At 40.1% G+C, this 25,899-nt stretch overlaps 1 protein-coding gene across 3 annotated transcripts in view; it reads right to left on the bottom strand.

Moving 5' to 3' along the window:
* Positions 1–25,899, bottom strand: part of PDE7B (phosphodiesterase 7B) — a 306,678-nt gene that overhangs the window by 117,661 nt on the left and 163,118 nt on the right. Inside the window, exon 1 of one of the 3 annotated variants that reach the window (XM_025997875.2) lies at positions 21,777–22,620. The exons of the other annotated variants lie outside the window; for them this stretch is intronic. Coding sequence (XP_025853660.1) covers positions 21,777–22,014 — 238 coding nt within the window. The 5' untranslated portion in view covers positions 22,015–22,620. Of the gene's footprint in view, positions 1–21,776; positions 22,621–25,899 lie in introns of those variants that run through there. 3 annotated transcript variants of the gene reach the window in all.

The raw sequence follows: 25,899 nt of genomic DNA on the forward strand, positions 1-25,899 counted from the left end.
CAGGTCAACCCAAGACCCTGGACACAACTTCAGATCCATTTTAGAGAGGGATTTGGATGTTTAGGTTGGGTCAGAGCGTAACCGGGCATTGGAGGTGGAGTGAAAGGGGTGATAAGAAGGGAAGGGAATCTCTCAGGACCCCAGAGCTGCCATTCTTAGGTCTGAAATGGACTTCTCCTCTTTTGTTTGCTTGGTGATTCTCTGATCTGAAAAGCCTCCATGAAAAGAGGGTGTGCGCCATGTTGACTAATAGTGTGTGTTCTGGAGATCCCCGATGTGAGTTCAAATTCGGCCTCTCTAGCTGTGTGATTTTTAGACAAAATAGGATACAATAACCCCTTTTATTTATTGTTTTACTTTCTATTGTTTCAGTTATCCATGGTCAGGAAGCAGGTGATCTTCCTTCTGATGCACTGTCAGAAAGTCAATAGTAACTTAATACTACGTCACAGTGCCTACACCACTCCACTTCATTTTGCCTCATAGGCATTTTATCATCTCTCATCATCACAAGGAGAAGGATGAGTACAGTGTGATATTTTGAGAGAGACTACATTCACATAACTTTTATTATAGCATATTGTTATAATTGTTCTATTTTATTATTATTATTAATCTCTTATTGTGTCTAATTTATAAATTAAGCTTATCATAGGTAGGTAGATACAGGCAAAAGCATAGTGTATGTAGGGTTCAGTATTTCAGGGATCCACTGGGGATCTTGGAATGCATCCCCCATGGGCAACTGTAACAGGACTTACCTCATGACGATGGTGTAAGGATCACCCAGAAAGCATGAGAACACCATGCAGTTCCTAACCAGTCTATACCCTTAGGCCTCCAGTCCCCATCCAGAGTTCTCACAGAACTCTGCCCTACTCTAACATAGTATTTTTTGTTAAATAAACAGACAGTATTTTATTGTTTCCATTTTTCTCTTTTGACTTGACTGAGCCAGTACAATAATGCTAATATCTCATGTTTGAGGGCTAACAATGTTAGCAGGAACAGTGCTCCTTTACAAATGAGAAGACTGAGGTCTGAGAGGTTCGTCTGCCAAAAATCACATACCTAGTAAGCAACAGACCAGGACTCAAAGCCAGGTATATTGAGTTGCTGTCTTGATCACCATCCTGTTGTATCTTAATCGTGGTCATCTTGTACCACCCCGGGCCTGGTGCAATGCCCAGCCTGGATTAGATGCTCATTTAATGCTTGATGGATGGGTTTGGTGGATTTTACCCCACGGGTTGTTGAGTTTGAACACATTTTATATGACCTATGTGGTGTAGTGTTAAGAAACTGAAAGCTTTGCGGGGTACTGCCTTCCCAATTTTACATCTCTGTGACTTTCAGATTAGGCAGATAACTTTATCCTTTTTCCTTACATAAGGGAGGGAGACAGGAGGTGGGTCATTAAGGTTAAGTTAATTGCTCAAAAGTTCCTGATCCCAGACTCGTTCTCAGGGTTTCTATCCAGGACAACTACCCTTGAATTAGTGCAGAATTTTTTTATAAACTCTAAGTAGACTTTACTGTAAACAATGCTATTAACACTAATATTGGTTCATTAAAAAGTAAAGCTGTTTGTTATGCTACTAGCTAATAACTGAATTTATTTAAGAGTAAAATAAAACAGAGGGTGGCAGTCAACTTCATGGCATGTGTCTAATTCATATACATGAATTCATGCATTTGAGAAATCATTACTGTGCATCTGTATAGCAGCCACCAGGCATAGCACAATATTCTAGAAAATAGTACAAAAATCTTCCTGCCACGGTTTGCTCTGAAAGAGTAACCAAAGTAATTCAATGGACTTCTTTTTTTAAAGAAGTGGATATGTATAAAGTGAAAAGAACTTTAGACTTATAATCAGAAGCAGAGGGTTATAATCTCAGCTCTGTTTCACAGTAGTAAAATTTAGAATTTACTGAGCACATACTCAGTGGCAGGTATTGTGCAGAGCCTACTCATTTATTCTTAATATTTTTAATTTTTAAAATAGCTTTATTGAGATTTCATTGACATGTAAAAATTTTATATATTTAAGATGTACATGATGTTTGGATATATATATATATATATATATATATATATGCTCTAAAATTTTATGTCAAACCTGTTTTTATAACTACAGCTTAGATTTTCTTGTAATTTATACTTTTTTCTGATTTATTGTGTTTCTTATTCTGCTAATAAGATGATTTTAGGCTCTTATTTACATGCTTCTTCTATGAAGCCAATATCTACTCTAATTTGGCTTTTTTCTTATAAATATGAATTTTAATGTATTAAGTTTTCTTAAAGTGGGCAGTGAAGAAGAAAGGGAAAAGGAGACACAGCAGGGAAGAAAACACAGAAAGAAAAATGACATAAATCAAAAGGAAGCAAAAGAATCCGTACTTCCTCCATTAGTCAGGGACAAGGTGAAGGTCTGGGATTGTGACCCAGATTTAGATATAATCCTTATTCAGGGAAAAAGCTCTGCAAATAGTGATTAGCTAAGAGAAAGAAAAAGAGGGATATATTAGATATTTATTTTTATCAACTAGATTTAAAATTAATATCTATTTTGATTCAGATGTATTCTAACTTTTTAGCTAATATTTGACATCACAATATAAGGTTTTGGACTGTTAGCTAATTTTCCTGCTTGATTCTTTGATTCCAAGCTGGGTTGTAAATTTTGAAGAGGTTGTAACTTGTTCTAGATTTCTCCATATCCTTCTCTAAGCTTGGCTGATGTCTGAGTTCTGATGGATGGAATGGTCAATTTATGGCAAACACTTTCTGTAGAGTGATGTCTGATATTCCTACCAGCATCACTATTTTCTTAATTAAAATGTAGGATTAGCTTTTTATATATGGAAGCAGTTGATTTATTTCAACTATGAGGAGGTGAGAGATAAAATCTGGAATGTGAACTAGTCTTGAAAACAGAATGGCATGATATTGGAAAGATTAATCAAGTGGACTTTAGGATAGTATTCAAACAGCCACTAAGTTCTTGGGTTTGCATAATTAAAACTTAGAAATTTATGCCTAGCGTCTAGGCTTTTCCTGCTCAAATGCAGCAAAGCCATTACCCGCTCTTGCCAAAGTTGTCATTCTTAGCTTAAATCAAACATGGGCTCTGTTTCAAGTGACTGTGCCCTCCCGGCATGGCTCCATCAAGGCTCAGATCCCCATGGCTCACACTTTGGCTCTGGTGCAGAGAGAGAAAGTTTACATCTGCCTAGCCTCTTGATTCTGTGTCCAGGGATTGACTATTTCTGTATAATTGCATTAAGGAACTACTGAGAGATTGGAGCCAAGGATGGAGTCTGCATTCATTCATTCATTCATCCATCCATCCATCCATCCATCCATCCATCCATTCTTCTTCTTTTTTTTTTTTTTTAAAGATTTTATTTGTTCATTTGAGAGAGAGGGAGACAGAGAGCACAAGCAGGGGGCGAGTCAGAGGGAGACGCAGAAGGCAGAGGGAGAAGCCCCCCTGACCAGGCAGCCCGATGTGGGGCTCCATCCTGGGACCTGGGATTGTGACCTGAGACAAAGGCGGACACTTAACCATCTGAGCCACCCAGGCGTCCCTGCATTCATTTTGCCTTCTGTCTGCCTCAGGAACGAGTCACTTTTAACTCATGCCCTCTAAAGTTGCTATTAGACCATCCTTGATCCAAAGCACAGGTCAAGTTGACATGTCAGCACTGCTCATGCTGAACAACTGCTTAGAGTAGCTTGCTCATAAATCATGCAATTGGAAAGTGGATTGTGTGTCTTTAGATTGCTGACTTCCAAAACTATTTGTGATATTTTCATGGCAGAATCTAAAAGCCTTATGTTCTATTAGACTATTCTTTATATAAATCACGTTTCTTCTTTCAAATCAGTGTTCTTAAAGGAATTCCTTTGAGGTCTAATGACACATAAAATAAATGAGATGTACTATGGTACATCTTTTCCTAAATTCTCTAAAATGCCGCCTACCCCCAGCCCACATTCCCTCCCTTTCATCTTTCCCAAATCTACATATTGTTTAGCCTGAGAGGTCACCAACCAACACCTGAGTTGATAAGAAGTGAGGTACCTAAGCTTCCTGAACCTATTATTGCTTATAACACTGGAATATCATATATTAGGACTGCTAATGGGTAGTACATTCCAAAGTGGGATACTTTTGACTTGCTCTATTCCTTTAAAAGCAATTAACCAGATAGTCTTTTAAAAATTCCCTTTGACTGCTATTTCTACCTTTCTTCTGAGTTCCCAGGAAATAGATGTTGGAGGTGAGATGGTTTTTATTCAGCAAACAGGCTGGTAGTTCTGAATAATTTCAGTTTTCTATGGACATTCTTTGGACATTGGGATGAGCAGATGTGTGTTTTCAGGTTGTCCTTTGTCTCCAATTGAAGGTCATCCAAACTTTGAAATCTCATGAGGAAATCTAATGGTTTTCTTAAACATAACATCAGCTCCTGCCAGTTTCATTAGGAAATAAGTTATTATGTCGATCTCCTTACAAAATCCCTGGTTTCTGAGAAGTTTCTCTCCCTGTGGTGCTTTGGAAAAGTCTGCTGCTTGTCAAGAGTGATCAATCTTGATTCCTAAAAAGCTGTGGCTGGAATTCTAATGGCAACATGTTATGAATTGGCTTTCTGCATTAAAAAGCCAGGGCAGATATCATCTCAACAAAATGGTAATCTAGAGACTGGATTCAAATCACAAAAACTCTTGGTGACTAGGTTTTTGACATTAGGTGGCCATTCATACCATAAACAATTGATTTCTCAAAAATGAGAATACAAGCCTCTCCTATTTTAACTTATTTTAACAAAGAGTTTAGTTGACAACCAATACTGGCAAATTCAACATCCTTTTAGAAATTACTTTTGCATATACTTTACTCAACCAAGCCTTCAACTCTGTATTTTCACTCCAAACCAATTTGAACATTTTGGCAATTATATGATTAGAAGTACTAGGCTTTCACTGTACATACTGATGGATAATGGGCGAAAGTTGGATTACAAATTAGAAGTAGACTACTTCCTAGACTGCATCACTAGAATTGCAAATACAGTTAAGTCAAAATTTCAATGACTTTCTATGACTTTTCTTCTTTTTATTTTTAACTCAGAGTAAGGAACCTTGAAAGAGGGAATGTGAATTGAGTAAGCACTCCTTGCTCTTCAAGATAAAAAGGCAACTTAATATTTTTGAGTAATTATTAGAAACAAGACAAATGTGAGATAATAATCATTAGCACTAGCAGCATGCTACGTGGATCATAGGACTTAATTCTAGAAGTTGTACCATAACGGAGGTTCCATCATTGTTTCCATTTTACAGATGAGAAAACTGAGGGTCAAAGAGTTTAGTAAAGATGCAAAGTCTGACTCCAGAGCCTGTCATTTACCAATTCTGAATTAAAAAGAAGTATCCCGGGGATCCCTGGGTGGCGCAGCGGTTTGGCGCCTGCCTTTGGCCCAGGGCGCGATCCTGGAGACCCGGGATCGAATCCCACGTCGGGCTCCCGGTGCATGGAGCCTGCTTCTCCCTCTGCCTGTGTCTCTGCGTCTCTCTCTCTCTCTCTGTGACTATCATAAATAAATAAAAATTAAAAAAAAAAAAAAGTTAAAAAAAAAAAAAAAGAAGTATCCCCAGTGATAGGGCTAAAGGGGGAGGGGCACAGGAAAGTAGGAAGTTATTAATTTTTCATAAAATTTTAAAAAAGAACATAAATCAGAACCACAAAATTTATAAAAATGGATACAGTTTTTCCAAAAGAGCTGAGAATTGTAGGCTTCCTGAGAAGTGCAGTTCTTTATATCATTTAACTTTTCAGCTTTGCAGGGCAATAGCAAATAACGACGACACTAGAAAGAACTCAGTAACCTCTGGTGGCCCCAGAAGCCTTTGAAGCACATTAACGTGATTCAAAGTAATTTTATGGTAGCAAATATACAGCATGACTGTGTTCACATGTTTCTTGGTTGATCCTTAGTTCATGCTTGGTTTCCAATTAAAGGACAAGGTTATTCAACTTGGCTAGTCTGACGAAGACTGATGATACAAATGCATAGCAACTATTGACAGTTAAAACCTCAACTTGACCTTGGTGAGCTGTCAGGAAGAGCAGCTCAGCTCTAAGAGGCCAGAAGATACAATATGTCACAAGTCTTTCCCCTCTGTCCAGACACCTCCTCCTACTCTCTGAGCCACCTTTGGCATTATCTGGCTCAGGCTTTCTCTTTCCTTTCTAGACTCCACTGTTTTTTGCAGAAAGCAGGTATTACTCTGCCCAATTGTGTCTCCTCTCATCTTTTTAGTCTTCCACTCCTTTCCTTACTTACTTTGCAAGATCGTTGTCTAGTGCATGATAGACAAAGCAAGGACATGTTTTCTTTCTGTCAGTAATCTGTTTCCTTTAGCACCACCTCCACCCAACTGGAAACGATCCTTGATAAGTTTTTTTGGATACACTTAGTACCCAGCTTCCCATTGCTTTTGTACTAAATAGGAAGAAATCTGCTTGTTTTCATACTTACCGGGCTTTCTTAAATATAATATTTATCTTTTAATCTAAATACATATACTCTTCCAAATTTTTTGAATCTTTGGGAAATCTGATGATGGTTTTCACCGAACAGAATATTAGGCGGAATGTGGGAGATGGATTCAAATAAAATGATAATACGTTCAGATATTATTTATCCTGAACATTTAATGTAACATATTTTTTGAGCGCCTGCGTATGTTCATACACTGAAGAAACATGGATGAAGTAAAGGGCTTAGCTGTATAATTCAAGACAGAATAGCAGGTAAAAACAAACAACAAACAAATAAACAGAAAACAGAAGGAGCCCTATGAGCTAATTGGGACACTTCGTCCAAGTGTATTTAATTAGGATCAAATGTCTGGCACAATCAAGGGCAAATATAAAAATATTCCTACCATCTAAGAGGAGGCATTTGTTTCTTAATTTTACTCTTCCTATTTTAAAGATTATAAGGGTAGGAATGCCCACTGTGAAATTAGTAGACCTGTGTGAACTCCATTGTCTGGGGGCCTGTGATCTTTTTACATTCACAAGAGCAGACCTCTATGGAGGCTTTCACTTCCCTCATGAGGCTGGACTCTTCTATCCCCATTCCCTGTGATTGTGTACATGTTCTTGACTCCTCATTATGTGAGACCACTCCGAAGCCACAACCAGGGGTCATCTCACGTTTGGCTCCCAATTGAACTGTATGACCGCCTCTTTCACTGTCTGTAAAATTGTCCCTAGGTGGCACACTTCTTCATATCTGCTTAAAGACCTTGGAAGGACACCCTCCATTATAACACCATGTCATCCACATTGTACCATATCACCCTCTATTATCCATATCATATCATCTATATAATACCGTTATCATCTTGCATTATAAATATCACATCATATCATCATCATCATTATCATCATCATCATCATCATGATAAGAGAGCCCTATTTACATACCCAAAGCTGGGGAAAAATGGTTTTCTTCCCAGGCAATTTTCTTGGAGATCATGAGTGCTATAATTATTGTTTCCCCCCATTTGGTCTGTCTGATAAGAAACTTAGATCTCAGTTTTGCTCAATTTTCTCCTTCCCTCCTACTTTACTATGCAGTTTTGTCTTTAATCTTGACAGAGTGGTTTTATGTCTTCATGTTCTTCTGTTTTATTGTGGCTTTTTTATAGACTTACAAATCATTTTAGAAACAGGTAGATGTTGTGTAAGTTCTTACCCTTAAAGCTTTTCTTTTTTTTTTTCAATTTACATGTAATATTGATTTAATCTCTTCTGTAATCCTCTGAACAGCCTATCCATATGTCACTGTGTATTATCTAATGGTCAAGTTCTATAGTTCTGGTTTTGAAGTTATGAAACCTTCTCAGACAGGACTGTATGCCCCATACCATTTATAACTAAACAATACAAAAATATATTGTTTCGATGGGCAATGGAGGTGATGGTGGCCAAGAAAGTTGATAATAATGACAGTTAGGGTTACTGAAAACTTTAGTAAATTCTGGAGATGGTAATGGAGCTCTTTCCGTATTATCAAGACAAATCATAGCTATCGCTTCGTTGTCCAGATTGGCAGTTAAACTTTAGGAAGCAAACTCCTTTTGAGGCAAGCCAGAGTTAGTTTTCTCATGTCTTATCAACAGTCATCTTCATCCAGAGTTTATCATGCATGAAGCCAGCTAAATTTGCTTTAAGACCAATTTAGAAGCTCTGTGTAACGTCTCCAAATACCTTAATGTTGACACCAAATTCATAATTCACAATTTCAGGATATGCTTCTTGTGGGGAAGAGAGTAGAAGGGGAAGAGGGACAAAACAACAATGTGCAAGTTCAAAGGGGTGAAGATGCACTTTGGGTATTTGGATTGGCACTCTGGAGCTCACGGATGCTTGTGATTGCTTATCTGACTTATCTAAACTGCTGACGTCAAAAGAATTAGGCTAGAAATCTTATGATTACAGCTTTTCTTGTGATCTTTTCTGGTATTTCCTGTTTCCTGTCAGGCCAAATATACTTCGAGAGAGGGTTATTTTATGGCATTTCACCGTTTCTCCCTCAGCTAGAGCCAGAGGTACAGGAGGCATGAAGTAAAAATAATTAAGAATAACATCAGAAAGCTCTGTCGGCCCCCAACACCCCCACCCCTTCGCAGTCACTGACATTTTCTTTCTAACATCAAAAAACGTGTCTGTAATGGTTCAGAGCAGGGTCTTATTTTTAATGGAACATATCTATTGTTCATTAAAAAGAAGAAGCCACTTCAATTGTATTTCTGACTATTACCTTATTTGGGTGGTAATAAGTAGGCAGGCTGTGAACAGCATAATTCAGGCAGCTAAGAAGGTTTTTGAGAGGAGGGGATATAGTTTCAGAGCAAAAAGGAAGAAAACTGGGCACCAAAGGCTATACTTTTCTTTTGGGAATACAAACACCTTACAGAAACAGGAAAGGAAAAAAAAAGTGGATGCTTTACAAATCTTGCCTAAATATTGCTAAATGTTCAACATACTTTCTGAGCTCAGCACTATGTTTGCAAAGAGAGCCTGAGAGGTTAAGGGGTTAATCCTCAGTGGTGTAGAGGTAAGACCCAAGCTTTCAACAGTCACATGCACTGGCCCTCTCTGGCCCACTCTACCTCCAGACAACAATGCAGGAAGAAACAGAACTATTACATAGGATGACGGTAACATTTGATTTATGATGGTCATAGCAGCCTGCAGCTACTGTGTCTATTTATCTCATACATAACCCCCTTTAACCTCACAGTTCTGTTTAAATTCTTACATCTGGTATTCTTTTCTGGTGAACAACTACCCATCTACATTGCAGGCACTCTGGATGGAGAAATTCACAAAGAGATGGCTTGCCCAGAACAATCTATAATCTAAGTTTGGGAACAAGAAAAATATGAGTATACACTTACAGGTCTGCATTTATGGGTACACATATATATCTTGCTTGTGTAAGACAGATGTCACCCATACAATGCAATCACAGTGCTTGAAAGTGAAAGGGACAGAAAATGAGATATAGAGAGCAATCAGGTAGACAGGCATTTTTGGAGTTTGACCATAGCCAGCAGCATTACTGAATCAACAACATGGAGGCATTGAGGGACCTGGAATTGGCTCCAGGTATGTTGTGTAACTTCTGTGGGGTCTCAGTTTTCTCATCTAAAAAAAGTGGAGTGGTTTAACTTAAAGGTACTTTCGTTATAAAATTTAAAGACCTTGCTACTCTTCCATTTAAAATTTTTCAGTGGTTCTACAAAAGTTAAGGGTTCTTATCCAAGTGCAACCCAGTCCCATTAGTTCTCTGTTTCCCACTCTTTTTTTTTTTTTTACTCCAAACATCATACCAAGCTAACTCGACTAATCTCCCATTTCTCCATCATTTTTTTTCTGCTTTTCTGCCTTTGTACCTACAGTCATGTTAATTCCTTCACCAGGAAGGTCACTTTGTCATATCCTGCTGAGATCTAATGATCTTAAAGACATAGAGCTGCAATGACCAGTCACACTAAGCCTTCCTTGGTTCTTCTAGAGAGGGATGAGTTGAAATGAGATCTCATGGAGTATCTACCACACTTGGTTTGTTTGTTTGTTTGGTTGGCTTAGAGAGAGAGAGCATGCAAGTGGCAGGGATGGGGTGGGTGGCTGGGGAATAGGCAGAGGGAGAGAGAGAGAGAGAGAGAGAGAGAGAGAGAGAGAATCTTTTTTAAAAAAATATTTTATGTATTTATTTATTTATTTATTTGAGAGAGAGAGAGAGAGAGAGAGAGAGAGAACATGAGCAGGGGGAGTGGCAGAGGGAGAAGCAGACTCCTCACTGAGCAGGGAGCCTGACGCAGGGCTTAATCCCAGGACCCTGAGACCATGACCTGAGCCAAAGTCCGACACTTAACTGACTGAGCCACCCAGGTGCCCCAGAGACAGACAGAGAGAGAGAATTATAAGCAGGTTCCATGCCCAGCACAGAGCCCAATGAGGGGCTCTATTTCATGACCCTGAGATCATGACCTGAGCTGAAATCAAGGGTTGACACTTAACAGACTGACCCCCCTCAGGCACCCCACATATTTGGTTTGTATTTGAGTATGTGATTTTTATCTAACTAACTACATTATAAGCTATAGACTCACTACATTATAAAGACTGTATTTTTCTTATACATTTTCTCATCCATGCTGTAGCACTTAACCTTGAAATAATTAATTAAAAAAATGGCATCCTGAAGAAAGGAATAAATATGACTTGGCAAAGTAGGGGGGATAGACTATTTTGAAACGGTGAGGATGAGTAGTGTCAGCTCTTGAATTTGGGGAAGTGATGAGCACAGCTGGAATGAGAGGTCTGGATGGAAGAACATGAGGAATATAAATCCTTCAGGACAGGTTGTTATCAAGTGTTAAAGGGCTTCGACTTGATGATTTATATATTATTTCTTGTGGTTCTGTATAAAATACTACAGCACTTTGGGAAACCAACTTTTCCAAAGTGCTATAATGCTAAGTTAAAGCGAAAGTATTGAAATTCTTGATATTTACTAAATAATGGTCAACGAACACCAATTAGAAATCCATTAGTATCCTTACCTCAAGTCTAACACACCACCTTTAGGGCAATTCTTATAAAATCTAAATTTATCATGTGACTTCCCACTAAAATTATTTGAAGCCTTCTCATTATCTGGAAGATATACTCTTTAGACAGCCATATGGGGCCCTGGGCAATCTGACCTCCAGATTATCTCTCTAGTCTCCTCTCTAGCCCTCCTTTTGATATACTTCCTACCTTGGGACATGGCATTCACCAAAATTTCTTGCATTTGGTCCCACTGTTTCTTCTTCCTGCATTGTCCTCCATCTCTTTTTCATTTGGAGAAATGCAACCTACATTGAATGGTACCTCAAAAATCACCTCCTCTCTGAAAACCCTTTAACACTCATCACACATACAGAATTACACTCTTGGGTGTTGGCACAGGCTTTGTGTATGTGCTTCTTGTGCAGCATGTCACTTGCCTAGCTTGCTCACTCACTCACTGACTCACTGACTCACTCATTTATTTGCTCTATCTATCTATCTATCTATCTATCTATCTATCTATCTATCAATCTATCAATCATCTTCCATCCATCCATCTACCTCAACTTTCCTGGTTCATGAATGTTTTTTCCCTAAGGAATCAAGATAGTATCTGGTACACCATAACCAATAAATAAACTTATTTGAATAAGCAGTCTTTGTCTTTTCCCAATGTTCTGACAGAGTATTATTTCTACTGTATCATGAGACATATGCCCTTCTGCCTTGATATCAGTGAGTTGTTTATACATCTGTTTCTTCTAACAGGTCATAACCTCTTTTCCTTCTGCTTTCTTCCTAGGCACATAGCACAATGCTATGCACTGAGTAGACAGAATGTAATTCTTCAATTGAATTGCTTTGCAAGAAAACCCTAAAAATTTGAATTATTTTCCTTTCTGAATATTTCGAATAAATAACCAGTAAATGTAGGCCTCAAGTTTTTCTATTTCTAAGTTGGGGATAAGTCCTTTTTCAATTGATACTTATTGTGTAGTAGAAGATGCTCAATATTTGTAAGATTAAAACATCATTTTCCATTCTGTGACCCCCTAGAGTGTTTCTAATTATTTTTGGAGGGTTGGGACATCCAAACATTTTTTCAAAACAAAAATTTTTTAGTTCAATTTTGTCTGTTTACGATCTACAATCATTTATCACCAGATCAAACAATATGACATTTAGGGCTAAAGAGGGTAGAAATTGCTTTTCATAAATTGCTTTATGAACTCTGGTGAATTCACAATTCTTGATTTTTATATACCAATTTAATTGACAAGGAAATCTTTTCTTTTGTCCTACTGTAGAATTGGAGATTGAACCGAGAAAAGCACTATGTAACTCAACTAATATTCAGAGGTGAAAGTGAGAGCAAAAAGATTGATGTATCTAAACCTCGAATGAGTTATAGAGTGAAGGACATGGAAGAGGCAGCAGTTTCTTCATATCAGCTACCATGGAAGATGTAATAATGGTTCCTGTTACAACGCTAGAAGAAAACTATCTTGATCCCAGTTACAGCACCAACGGTCTTACTGCTCGTCATCCTCACTTCCTCTGGTGTCTCCCACCCCTTCTTTCTAGGAGATAGAGTGCACAGAAAGGAGAATAAGTCCCAGAAATTTCTGGTGAGTACGTTCAAGCAATGAAAACGTATCAGACCTGGGCAGAGTACAATGCACTGCATGTTTATGATGACAATTCCAATTTGTATTGGATATAAAACTTTAGCTTTTGATGTGGGAACCAATCAGAAAGGTGGGACTTGTGCACATTGTGTTCCATGCATGACAGTCATTCAGTTGAACTTTTCAGTGTCAAAATCCTGAGATGTTGCTGAAATGCATGTGAATATTTTAAGAGAAGGAGAGAGAGGTAATAGGGTAGAATAATTGGGTTCAGCATATGCATAGGAATGTAACTAAAATAAATAACATTGAGCATGCATACTCAAGTACAGGGCCCAGCAGGATAGATTAATCAGTGTATAATGGAGGTAATGTTCTTTGAAGAGAGAATCAGTATTCATCATTTGACCTGCAGAGTGAGAGGGTGTTTGCTTTACATTTTGTGTGTTGTTTTGGTTCATTTGTTGGTTGTGCGTATGAGTTTGCAGCAGAGCAATGCACTTGAAAACTGGTCTTTATGGAAAGATAAAGGGACTCTACATTCTTCCATTAGATCCCATTAACATTGAGAGTTAGGCCTGAAGATATGGTTTCTTGCCCCATCCACATTGAGGTTTTCTCCTGGGGAGGAGAATAGGGCACAAGGTAAGGCCATCTACCCCTGACACCCTGGAGAATTGTGGGAGAGAGTCAAAGGCAGAACCCAGCGGCCAGAGGACTTGCCCTGGCTCCCCCATCTCAGGCTGGCATTTTGCATTGTGTGCAGTAGGCACATTCAGGTAGGCGTGTGGGAACCCAAGGTACATGTTCACCTAGAACCATGTTGTGGAAGAGCAAGGGGTGGGGGTGAGGGTAGGGGGAGTATTCATCCAAAAAAAAAAATTTAATCTGGAAAAGATTGACCTCTACCATGATGATTAGAAAATATAAATTTTCTTATCCCATTAGAGTGAGCTAAAGTGGATTAGTTGGAGAAGAGAAACAGGCGAGATTTTATTGCACATTTGAGAGGGGACATTTGAGATTGTAACAGACATGTTACAATTATTTTTAACAGTGACTGTTTCCTTTTCATTTCTACATATGTTTTTGATTATACTTCTTATACTTGAATCCATTTTCTCTGTAGTGATCTCATCTCACTTCCTTTACCTTGGTACTCCATGGTTGGCTCCTTACTTTTCCCTTTTTCTTCTCTTTCTAAATCATTTTCTTCAGCAAAATCTATCAACTTTTTTTTCAGTGAATTTTTGTCACAGATCCTCTAAACAAATACGCCTTTTGGTTTTCAGAAATTCTCATCAGGGTTGTATAGATTTGTGTGAGATATTTGGGTGCCATCCAAAAAGAGATGCAGAAGGAAGCAAGAAAAGAATCTTGTGCTTCTGCTTTAATTCTAGAAGTAAGGAACATCGGAGGATGCAATGGGAAAAGTTCTAATTATCGCATTATACATGTCTTAATACTTTTGGTTATTTAATTTTCCTTTTCAATACCTAAGATTTATATTTATTTCATTGCATTTATTACATTTATCATTACATTACATTTATTTCTTTTTATTTATATTTATTTCTCACCTTGATTTTATTTTACCATTTTATGGTTTTCTACTTTTCAATTTCTACTGCCAAATACATACCAACTGCTACTCAGTCTCTCTTGAAGTTTATCCTTTTCTCTCTGGGGATTTTATTTTTCTGCAGTAAGCCTGGCCCCTTGGACTCACTTTTAAGGCCATACACAACTAAATCTTGCTTTGTCTTTGTCAACTATGCTTTCCAATTACATACAAGGCCAACTTTTAAGTTTTATCTTGTTACTAATGATAAGGACCATGACCTACAGGCTCTTCTTCAGTATTCCCTTAGCATGTGTGTGAGAGCTGAGGAAGTAACAAAATGCTCAGAACAGAGGCTTGGTTTATAATCTCTAACACAGTATGCCAGGTGGATTTTTTAGGTGAGGGGGAGTACTCTGAAGGGAGGATCTTTAATAATGTTGTAGTTTGAGGAAATTTAAGACAAATGTAAAGATATAAAGCTCTCCTCTTGGATGGTCTCCTAGAATTTTAGATATTGAAGTCAATTCTAAAGAGGCATTTATGGGAAGGCAGAGAGAGAGATAAATAGAAAAATAAAGAATGTCTACACTGTGTACAGATCTAGGTTAGGGCATTGTATTAAATCACAAGTACTTTGAGCTTTGCTTACTCTTTTTGATATGCTGATATATACCTACTATGTACCATGAAGTGTACTGATAATTAAAGAATGAGAAAAATCAGATAGTAGAAAAGAGCATACACTCCTTCATGTTGCTTCTGTGAGTTGAAAAAATAATTTGGAGCTTTTGGTCTTTTTACAATAAAGCTTCTAATGTTTTCTTTTAGAAATTAGTCAGATATAAAAGTCAATATTTTGCTGTTCAGTTAACCAGCCTGGTTTAAGAAAAATAAAAAAGATAAAGATAAAGAAAAAAGAAACTGTTTCCAGGCAAAGAGCAGAGCACGTGGAAATAACATCCTCCATTCAACTCCATTCCCTCAAAAGCTCATGTGTAGGGTAAACACACACCTTCCGTATTCTATTTTTGAAATTACGTTGAGGAATATACAGACTCTTATCTGTAAAAAAAAAAAGCAACTTTTAAAACTTTAATTGATATAAAATGTTCCAAAATGCATGAACAGAGTAATTATTTTAAAAGTATATAAAAGCATTCATAATTTGTATGCATTTGCTCTAAAGTTTTATAATTATCAGTACATTTCAACTTCTCTGTATGAAAAGGGAGCTGTCTCATATTAGTTTTGCACATACTTTATACCTTTTTAATAGTTTTGAAATTTACTCTTGTATATTTTTTCTTTTACTTTAAAAGCTATAATGATTAATCCTGATCCTCTACCAGAATATAAATTTAAAAATGATTCCATTAAAAGGAATAACTAAAATTCCTATTTCTTGAGTAATCTGTGCTTAGAAAAAAATGTTCATTCATGCATTTAATGGCAAATTGTAAGCTATTTTGTTCTTTCTGATAATTTCCTTTTTTTCACTTATCAAAGTGTATTGAGTGGCTGATGTGCAAAAGATGCTAGGAAGAACACAAAGAAAATAGAATGTTCTCCAGGTTCTCAAAAAGCTGAACATCCAGCAGGGAAGGAAGAAAATGTACATTAATTATAGCAAAGTGATTTGCTTACAAAACAAATACAGAGAAAGTTCTACGAGACTTCGGAGGAGAAAAACACCCTCAGTAAGCTCAGGAAGGCTTTATGTACGGAGTGGCATATGAATGGCGTCTTAAGGAATGGTAGAAGTCGAGAACTTGTAGGGAAGTCACTTTAGGCACTGGAAAGGATAAACAGAAAGCAGAGGTGTAGGTGTGGGTTGCTTGCCCTGTCTGGGTCCAATGTAAGTGCTTTTGGGGCAATAATGACAAATCAGATAGGGAAAAAGTGAACTAGTTCTAGCATGTGGAGAGCTTTAAATTCAGGAAAAAAGAATTTAGATTTTTTCTGTAGACAGTGGAGAATCCCTGAAGGAATCTTAAGAGGGGTGAGACATATTCTGATTTTTCTTTTGATGTTATTGATCTAAATCACAGATGAGGGGGTAGAGAGAGTACTGGGGTCAGAAGCTATCACTAGATAATAGACAAAATGTGAAACTTGGCCAAGGGCCATGGGACCAAAGGAAAAGTAGGTGATAAGAGTGAGGTACTTAGTGAGAAAATAGTTGCAGGACCAATAGTTATACTAGTGAACATTTACTGAGGATGTACCAGGGCTTTTTCTAGGCACTTTTTAATTATCTCACTTAATCTTCACCTCCTGTGAAGGTGCTATTGTTATTCCTTTTTTATAGAAGAGGAAACAGGTACAGAGAGGTGGAGTAATTTGCCCAGGTTCACACAGTTCAGTAACAGAGAGCATAGGACTTAAGACTGTGAACATCTCAGCACTGCAACAACACTCTGGAACTCTTGATCTATACTGTGGATTTTGGAATTGGACAGTTAGAGAGAATGGTTTTGAACTTGGGTTTCTGCAGGGGTCATGTCGTTTATGAAAACAAAGCAACCAGGTGAAGGACCAGATTTCATGAAGGTGAGATGATGTGTTCCAGTTTTCACTCAACAGTGCACTCACATTAAGAACAGATTAAAGGGTCAATGGTTATTATCCAGTATAGCTACAGATTGAGTGCAGGCTAATGTCTACAAAAAGTGGTTTTAGAAAAATGTTATGCATTAATGTCAAGGTATCTAATGTTAAGATTCATTGATTCTTTGATCACAGCAATTTGTCCTGCTATATCATTCATATTGATGAATGCTTGAAGATGTGTTTGAATTTTTACAAATGTTTTTGAATTTGGTCTGATAGTTAATATTCTGAATTGACAGGTTTAAACTCACAAAATCTGGTTTTCTCGCTGAAGTTGGAACTCTGATTCACCAATTTATAATTGTTCTTCTCTCAATAAGCATTTGGTTCCTCCCGGAATCCCTGGTGCCTAGGGCAGTCATTAGCATACACTAGGCATCCAGTAATGTTCCTTGAATTATAATAAATGGAACCTTCAATCTTAAATATACTTAATTTATATTATGCTTGATACTTGAGATATTTTAAAATAGCACTTTGAATGTCACTTTGAATTGCGGAGTTCTGGAATCAAAGAATCCTTTTGGAGATCTTCTCTTCTGAAGTGGTTTGATTTTTAGAGCTATGTATAAAGCAAATTTCTGATATTTTATTCCCTGGAAAGGCTGGACAAGTTATAATGGCTACTGGGAAAATAATTTTTTAAAGGGAGGTAGGTGTTTTTTTTATGTTTTTCTGAAGCCAAAGGCTATTGAAACGGGAACAAGCTTAATAAATAAGTAAAATCCAATGTAAAATTTAGACCAGAGACACCAAAAGAAAGGCAAATTCTATGGCTACAGAGTTTGTAGCTATTTGGTTGAATTCCAAAATAAAATTATTTATTCAATTAAGAATGAGTTATGTTAGAGGATGTGTAGCCTTAGGATGCTGCCTAGAATCACAATGAGATTAATATTTGCACTCACAGCATTTGAGAAACTGCCTATTTATCTCCTGTCCTTCTATCGCCTCCCCAGCCTGCCCCCATTCCCAAGGATGCTCCCACCACCATGCTTTAAAGCTTACTTACTTTTGATAACAGATGGAGAATCTTCCCCTGGGCCTTCCTAGCACTTGAAGCTAAACTAAAACCCAAAGAATAATTAGAAAAATGTTAAGGCCCAATCACCTGACTTATTTTACATGGTAATATAATTTTTCTGGTTTGACCAATATTTATACTATATCATGAGTTTCTATGTTTGTCCCTCTATATCAATAAAGCAATGTCTTGGTTTAAAGTTTTTTTTTTTTAAAGACTTTATTTATTTATTAATGGGAAAGAGAGAGAGAGAGAGAGAGAGAATGGCAGAGGGGGAAGCAAGAGCCCAGAACCCTGGGATCATGACCTGAGCCAAAGGCAGATGCTTTGCCGCTTAGCCACCCAGGCACCCCGATCGCCTCAATCAATGTCTGGGTTTTTTTTTTTTTTTTTCGATGTCAGGGTTTAAATTTAAATTACCCAGCATGTGGCTTGATTATGCCAGTTCTATGATCTACAGCTGGGTGATGGAGATGCTGATCTGGTTCTAACACAGTGTTTGTGTGCGACCCTGGACAAATTGTTTAGTCTCTAGTGTACCATTCACCTTTTTGGATTAACTAGATAATTAGACCATTCTTTGTTTCATAAAGGGCAAATGATGTATTAAAAAATTAAATAATTGAGTACAATCCAATGAACCAAGTTGGTGCTCCAACTTTGGGCATGCTGCTAATTTCCAGAGCTCTCTCCAAGGCAAATAGTGCCTTTACCAAAGCCCAGATGCAGGCATCCTGACATGTGAAGACGATGAGCCCCACTTCCTCCTGTCATCCCCGATTCTCTCCTTGAGTCTGTTGCCATGATAGCCACCGTTAGTCTCCAGCCAAGGCTCATATGAAGGTGGCAGGAAGATGTTCACATGTGTAACGTCCTCCCTAGTATGTCCTTGTTCTCTTCAGGAAACACTGTTCCCCTCTGTCTGCCATTACTCACAGTTCAGTAAATCTTATCTTAAAACCTTTCACAAATACATATTTATACATTTATTTTCCCATACATTCTTTTGCTCCTTCCTTTTATTACTTAAGCAAAGTCTCAGAACACTTTTCCATTTCACTTGTGAGAAAGTATCAGTCTTGTCTGAGAAGTATGAGAGAAAATTATTATGCTCCTCACTAAGGAAAAGAAAAGCTGCAACTTTTAAGATTATATTCAACCCATTAAGAAACAGTGACACCCATCTCTAAAGTCCTCAAGACTGTTGGCTCAATTCAGAATTTCTGCAATTTCATGGTTTTAAAAGACGTAAACCTATTTATCTGTTATCACAAGCAGTCAAAATATACATGGAATACTATGATTTTTAAATTTATAAATTGTTAATAATTTTATAGTTTTAGTTTTCTCATGTGCAGTTATGACGTGGCAAACATGTTGTGTGCGATAAATGTAACATCTATACAAGTCAAGATAGCAGAGAAGAGGAAGTAAATGACTTTGGGGGACAATTCGGGGACACAGGGGTGGAGATCAGGCAAGTCATTACAAAGAAAAAGATGCCTGAGCTGGAATTTGTAGTTTGAATAAAGATTTTTTAGTTGGCTAAGTCAAAGAAAGACATTCAGAGCATCAGGCAAGGCTCAGAGGTAGGGCACCACTTGATGCATTTTGAGGAACAGGAAGTTGTTTAGCATTGCCAAAGCATGAATTGTTTGAGGGTTCTGAGACAAGGGTCAGATTTAAGAGAGAGGGAGAGAGAGAGAAAAGGAGATGGAAAAAGAGGGGAAGAGAAAGGGAGAAAGAGAGTTAGTGAGTGTGAGCATGAGATCACCGTGTGTCTTGGTGCTTTTGTTTTTTTCCTTTTTTTTTTTTTTTGACAATCTTTCTACCATAAAACCCTGTACACTAATTGAACACAGCTTAAACCATCTCTTTCTAAAAATGAATGCATGCCAGATTTTTGGAACTATTTTCTAAGTGTTCCCGAGGCTCTCACCATCAGGCTATTCTGGATAGAAAGGCACAGAGCACCTGAGATGAGGAGGAGCTGCAGTATCAGAGACAAGATGAGAGGAACTACAGGACAATTTGGAAGTGGGGCTGCATCCTATGGGCCGTGCTGCTGCATCTGTGGATGAGAAGTTTTCATGCCCATGCCAGAAAGTGTGAACCCCTCATCTCCTTGAGAATATGAAGGCAGGGCGGGAAGAAGAGGAGGCAGAGGGCCTTTGAGCGGGTGTTGAAGTAGAATCTGCCTCCCCGCAGGCAAGATAAAGGGGGACAGCAGACCAGGGAGCAGCCTGTCTGGGCCCCAGAGGGGCTGCTGAGAGATTCCACAGAGTGAGGCAGTGGCCCAGGGATCAATTAAGAGTCCTCTAGTCAACTGTCCCTTTAAATGATAAGAAGTTACAGGAGTTCTATTTTATGTCTATAGTGTTGCTTTTTCAAGAACTAGACCCCCCACTGACATATAATATAAATAATAACAGAAATCTATCCCCAACACGTGCTAATGTCTGTTGAATTAGGCAGTTCTATCAAAGGCATAATTTGAGATATGAATTTCAATTACTTAATTTACTAAAACAAACCAAGAGTGGTAATAGTTGTAGTGTCATGGTTAAGTTTTCTGTCCAGGTGGGTTTTTCCACTTTTCTTGCACTACTCACATGAAATACGGGACGGCTTTGGCATTACCTCATTTCTTCTGACCAAGACCCATTTCCCGGGGCATCCATCTCCTACTTGCCACATAAACCTCAGTCTTATTGGTTTTCTTCTCATTCCAAAGTACTCATTGTTTACTAGAGACCAACACTGTGTTTTTCCCTTCCCTTCAAATCTTTTTTGTTCTCGGTCCCTTTCCACAAGGGAAGAGAGAGGTCATTTTTGGTCTATCTTTCCCGACTGGGCTCCCACCTCTCACCACCAATGGTATGTCAGGATTCCACTGCACAGGGCTGGCCAAGACTTCAAATGCATAAACACACATGCTCATATTTGTTCTCCTAAAGTGAGTGACCACTTTCTGAAATATCTACCAACACATTCCCTAAAGGAAAAGAGCACCCCGTGGCCAGTTATACTTTCTTAGTTTCTGGTTCTATCAGAACCTTCCACCCTAGGTGTCTTTGTGGTTGTGTGGCTGGCTGTCAGAGACATGGCAAGGTTCTCCACAACTGTCCTAAGCACAGTACATTCTTATAACATGACGAAGTCCCTGTGAGTCATCATTTCCACATTTGTGAGGGAGTTGATTTTTCCTGGTGTCAATGGGGGAATCTGTATTATTGGCTGTTGTGTCCAAAAGGGAAACCGAGGCAAGGAAGTCTGCCAACCTTCCCAGGGCATATAGAGCTTCCAGGCCAACCCGGTCCTGGGAACAGGACACACACCCTAGCCTCATAGTTAAAAGTCGGAAAATGTGTTTTACTTTATAAAAAGCATTATAAGTAGCAGCCCAAGAAGAATATTGTCTCAGAACTCTGGTTTGTCAATAAGGAACTGCAGAGGTAGGACTGCCGTTAAAGAACAGCCAGTTCCACCCCCACCTTTTCCGAGGACTGAAGTTCAGGAGATTTCACTTGTTTAAGCCTCTGAGCAATCAAGTGTGAGCTGAGCCCAGAGCCCAGGCTACTCGATCCCCGGTCTACTAGTGCTCCTCCTACCACGTCCTTCTTAATTTTAAGATGCATTTCTGCAATAAATCAAACGTTCCTTAACCACAGCCCTCGGCCCCCGAGCTGCAGTTGGTAGACCCCCCTCCTCCCGGTTTTCCGCTGGGCTCTGCAGGGAAGGGACCCGCAGCCGCCGGCCTGCGCCCGGCTCGCCTCTCGCACCTCCCAGTCGGGTTACCTGCGACGCCGTGGAGAGCATCTTCGTGCTCCAGGAGGCCCCGCTGTCTGGTCGCCTGCAGCTCGCTTCTGGATTTCCAAACCAGCTTTACCATCCTGATCATCTCGGGCAAGTCCCAGGGCAGCGGCCCCTGCTGGCACCCCCGGCGGCCGCGGGCCGGGGCCGGCCGCGCACCTTCGGGGGCCGTGCCCCTCCTGGCCGGCTCCGCCGAGGGGAAGTAGCGCTCCAGCACGGGCATCCTGCCCGGGGCCCCCGCCGCCGAGCCGCCGCCGCCGCCGCCGCCGCCGGGGACCGGCCTCCCGGGCAGGCGGACGCTGCGCCCCGCGAAGTCTGCTCGGGCTCGGGACAGGCAAGCGTCCTCCAGCCTGGCCCTGCCCGCCTGCGCCCCGGCCCAGGAACCGCTGCGGGCGCGGCGACGAGCGTGCCGGGCGCCCTCCCGGGGGACCAGCCCTCGCCCGCCCGCCTCTCGGGCACCGGCTGCGCGGCGCGTAGCGGATCCCGGGCTGCGGCGGGGCCGGCGGCGGGGGGCACAGCCGGCGGCGCTTAGCACTTGCCTCTCCTCCGCGGACCCATTTGTACCCAGTTCTCCAAGTTTCTCGAGGGCCTTGCCTAGCGCGTAGGATGGATCCTGGGGCGAGGAAGCGGGGCTCCCCTCTGCCAGCCTCTCGCAGGGGTGCCCCAGGGGCCGCTTCTCTGAAGGGGTCAGGTGAGGCCCCCCCCCGCCCCCGCCCCCGGGGTGCAGGAAGCCTAGAAGGTTCCAGGGAGCTCTCGGAAAACGGGAAACCGAATCCCAGCAGAACCAATGTGCAGCTGCCGCTCTCTGGAAGGTCTGGCCGGGGGCCACCTCGCTGCCCGCTGGGTCGGCCCCGGGATGGCCGAGGCCGAAGGCTGCGCGAGGGGTCCTGGCACCAGCGCTCGCTCTCGCCCCCCTCCTCCCTCGCCCCCCGCCCCCTCTGCTGTCGTTTGGTTCTCAGCAAACCTAACTGGGTTTTGGCCTATTAGTCAAATCCCTTCGTAACCTCAGCTGCCCTTCAGCTGGAGGGGAAATAACACTGAATCACATTCCAAAGCTGACTCTGAAAGGGGTGAATCAGGGAAGCACCGAGACCCTCCTGGGAACGTGCGGCGGGGTTGCGTCGCCTGGACGCGTACTCTGGGACCCTTAAACGCCCATTTCGGAGGAAAACAAGGATCACTTTAAAGGCTATGCGTGTGGGGGTGCATACATGGCCCTGAAAGAAAGGAGAGAGCGTTGCCTGTCCGCTCCACAGCCACCGAGCGCCCTGGGCTTCATCTGTGGGCCCCTGGCTGCTGCGCCCTTGCCCGTGCGTGGTTCAGTTGAGGACAATCACGCGCCGCGCAGTTGGGTCGCTGGGCGCAGAGGTGGAGACCCCAACCCTGGAAGTCAGAACCCATTCAACCAAAGGGGGTGCCCCCTGTAGCTTCTGTGAAAAGCCCCAGGCATAAATGAAAGTGGGGTGGTATTGTGTTTGGCACTTTTGTCAGCAAATTGGGTTTGTAGGAACAATTTGAACTCGAAAATTCACGCGGATAGCTCCTGTTTTCTTGGAGGCCATCGCAACAAGCCCAACCTTTTCTTCCTCTTCACATCTCCGCATTGCAAAGTGCTTTATTTTGCTTGGCATTTTGTTTTGCTGATGTACAATCTGTTGCTTCTGCTCTACATTCCTTGTGGGGCAGCTTTATCACACACTCATTTGATGTTTCATCAGGGGAGGGGATACTTTGGGAAAAGGAAAAAGACTGCCACAAGGTGTGTTTTATTTTCACGGTCCTCACCTCATTCTTTACAAATTGAAACCAGTGAAGGCTACTGTAATTTTGTTGTTATTATCATTCCTTGAAGCCTGTGGTTAGTAAGTTTAGCCTTCCACACTGAGTTAAGTGGCTTTTCTCTTTTTCTAGATGGAAAAATACACTGGTAAGTCTACTCTCTTTCCTAATAGGTGAAGAAGTGTCAACATCCTTTGAGGGTATCAAACAATAAAAGATGTTGAAGACACTACTGTTGGTGAATTTCATTATTGGAATATTGATCAAGCAGCTCCTCTTGTAACAGCCAGATATCCACTCAACCCAATTAGGGGATAATCAGTGATCCACTTATGAGAAAGAAAGACGCGTCTCCTTTTTGTTTTTTTGAGCTTCCCTCTTTGTTAAGGGATGAAGGGATTTAAGCATCAGTGTGACACTTCCACCACTTTTGACAGCCCTTCCAGTTCTTATCTGACACTTCTATCAGACTGGGGCATAAAGGCTCTCTAGATTTGAAATGATTTTATTTAATAAGCACATGTAGGCTGTTGCACTCCATTAGCATATTTCCTGAATAATGTCTTAAACTCACTCCTCAGTCACAAACTTCCTTGACATAACAACTGAAGGGTTTCCTAAGTGTTCGACTATTTTTATTTTTGTTCAGTTATTTTGCAATAGCACTTAACATCAGGATATCCTGACCCTTGGAACAAAGGGGTTAAGAACAAAGAAAACAAATATATGATATAATATGTCACAGACACTAATGTATTAAGAATACAACTCTTCATGGAACATTTCTTTAAGAATGACATTTTAAAAATCCAAGCATATAAATTTCCACTATATTCTCTGTATTGTTTTACAATATTTTCTTGAAAAAATATCTTAGAGAAGTTACAAAATGTTGGATCATTGAACATGAATACTTCCTAGTGGAGATGAGTTAAGGCCAAGCAAACACCATCTCAAATTTTCATTCTCAAGAAGGAATCTACTTTGTTTGAAGATTTGAAAATGGAAAAGGTTGCAGAATTAAAAAAAAAAAATTCTCCCCAATATGGGATTATCTTCATCCCAGGGTAGAAGTGCAAAAATACCACAAGAAAGGTCATTCTCATGGTATTTCTGTCTCACATAGAAACAGGAAGTACAGGAAATCTTGCGGGAAAGCTTGGCTCAGGAGATTTTTGGCTCAATTGTAGGCTCAAGACATTGGGATAAACTGACAAGATGCTGGTACTCAGACTAAAATTATGCCACATACATTCTCTAACAGGTGGTTTTGTTACATTTCATATCTAGTATAGGCTGTGATTTTATTGCTCCTTCAGGTAGTGACTTTGGAAGAGCATGCCTATAAACCTATGATTTTAACCTTCCTTAGTGAACATCAGTTACTTGAGATAGGACCCGTAGCCAGAAGTTCGGATCACTGGGGATGGGGAAAAGGGACTGGTGATAAGGTTCTGTATCCAACGGAGTCATAGAGCAAAGAGATCTCATCTATGTGACTTTCAAGGATTCTTATAAATCCTAATATCTGGATTTATTGTGCTACAGAGAGGACATTTTAAACTTCCAAAATAATCTCATTTTTAATTTCAGGCATTGGGAGCCAACCTAACTTTCCATTAAAAGGCAAATAGGATAGTTCTTTTCTTGTGTAAAAGAGATGTAATGAGAACTAACCAAATCAAAGACAGTTTGTTCCAATGGATACCTAATTCTACCAAAAATACTTTGCTATGTGTTTGTAGCTATAAAGGAAAGAATTCGTAACCACAATATTAAAGTGTATGGCCAAGAACAAAGATTCAGAGACATAGTGATTTAGAACCTAGATTGTTTTGAAGAATTTCTAGTGTTCTGGGGCTATGTAAAAGTCTTGTAGATTTGTGGGTGTTCTAGTCATTAAGCAGATAAGTCATTATTATATGTGATTTTTATTTAAAAAATATTTTATTTATTTATTCATGAGAGACACACAGAGAGAGAGAGAGAGAGAGAGAGAGAGAGAGGCAGAGACACAGGCAGAGGGAGAAGCAGGCTCCTCACAGGGAGCCTGATGTGGGACTCGATCCCGGAACTGGGATCACGCTCTGAGCCAAAGGCAGATGCTCAACTGCTGAGCCATCCAGGCGTCCCTATATGTGATTTTTAAAAAGAGATATTAACAATATTAAATTTCTAAGCATTTTAAGAAATATGTATTTTAAAGATTTATTTATTTATTTGAGAGAGAGGGGGAGAGAGAGAAAGAGAATGCGTGCCTGCAAGTGGGGGGAGGGGCAGAGGGAGAGGTTCTTTAAGGGACTCCCTGTCATGACCTGAACCAAAATCA

The sequence above is a fragment of the Vulpes vulpes genome, chromosome 1, assembly GCF_048418805.1.
Source record: "Vulpes vulpes isolate BD-2025 chromosome 1, VulVul3, whole genome shotgun sequence".
NCBI classification, from domain to species: Eukaryota; Metazoa; Chordata; class Mammalia; order Carnivora; family Canidae; genus Vulpes; species Vulpes vulpes.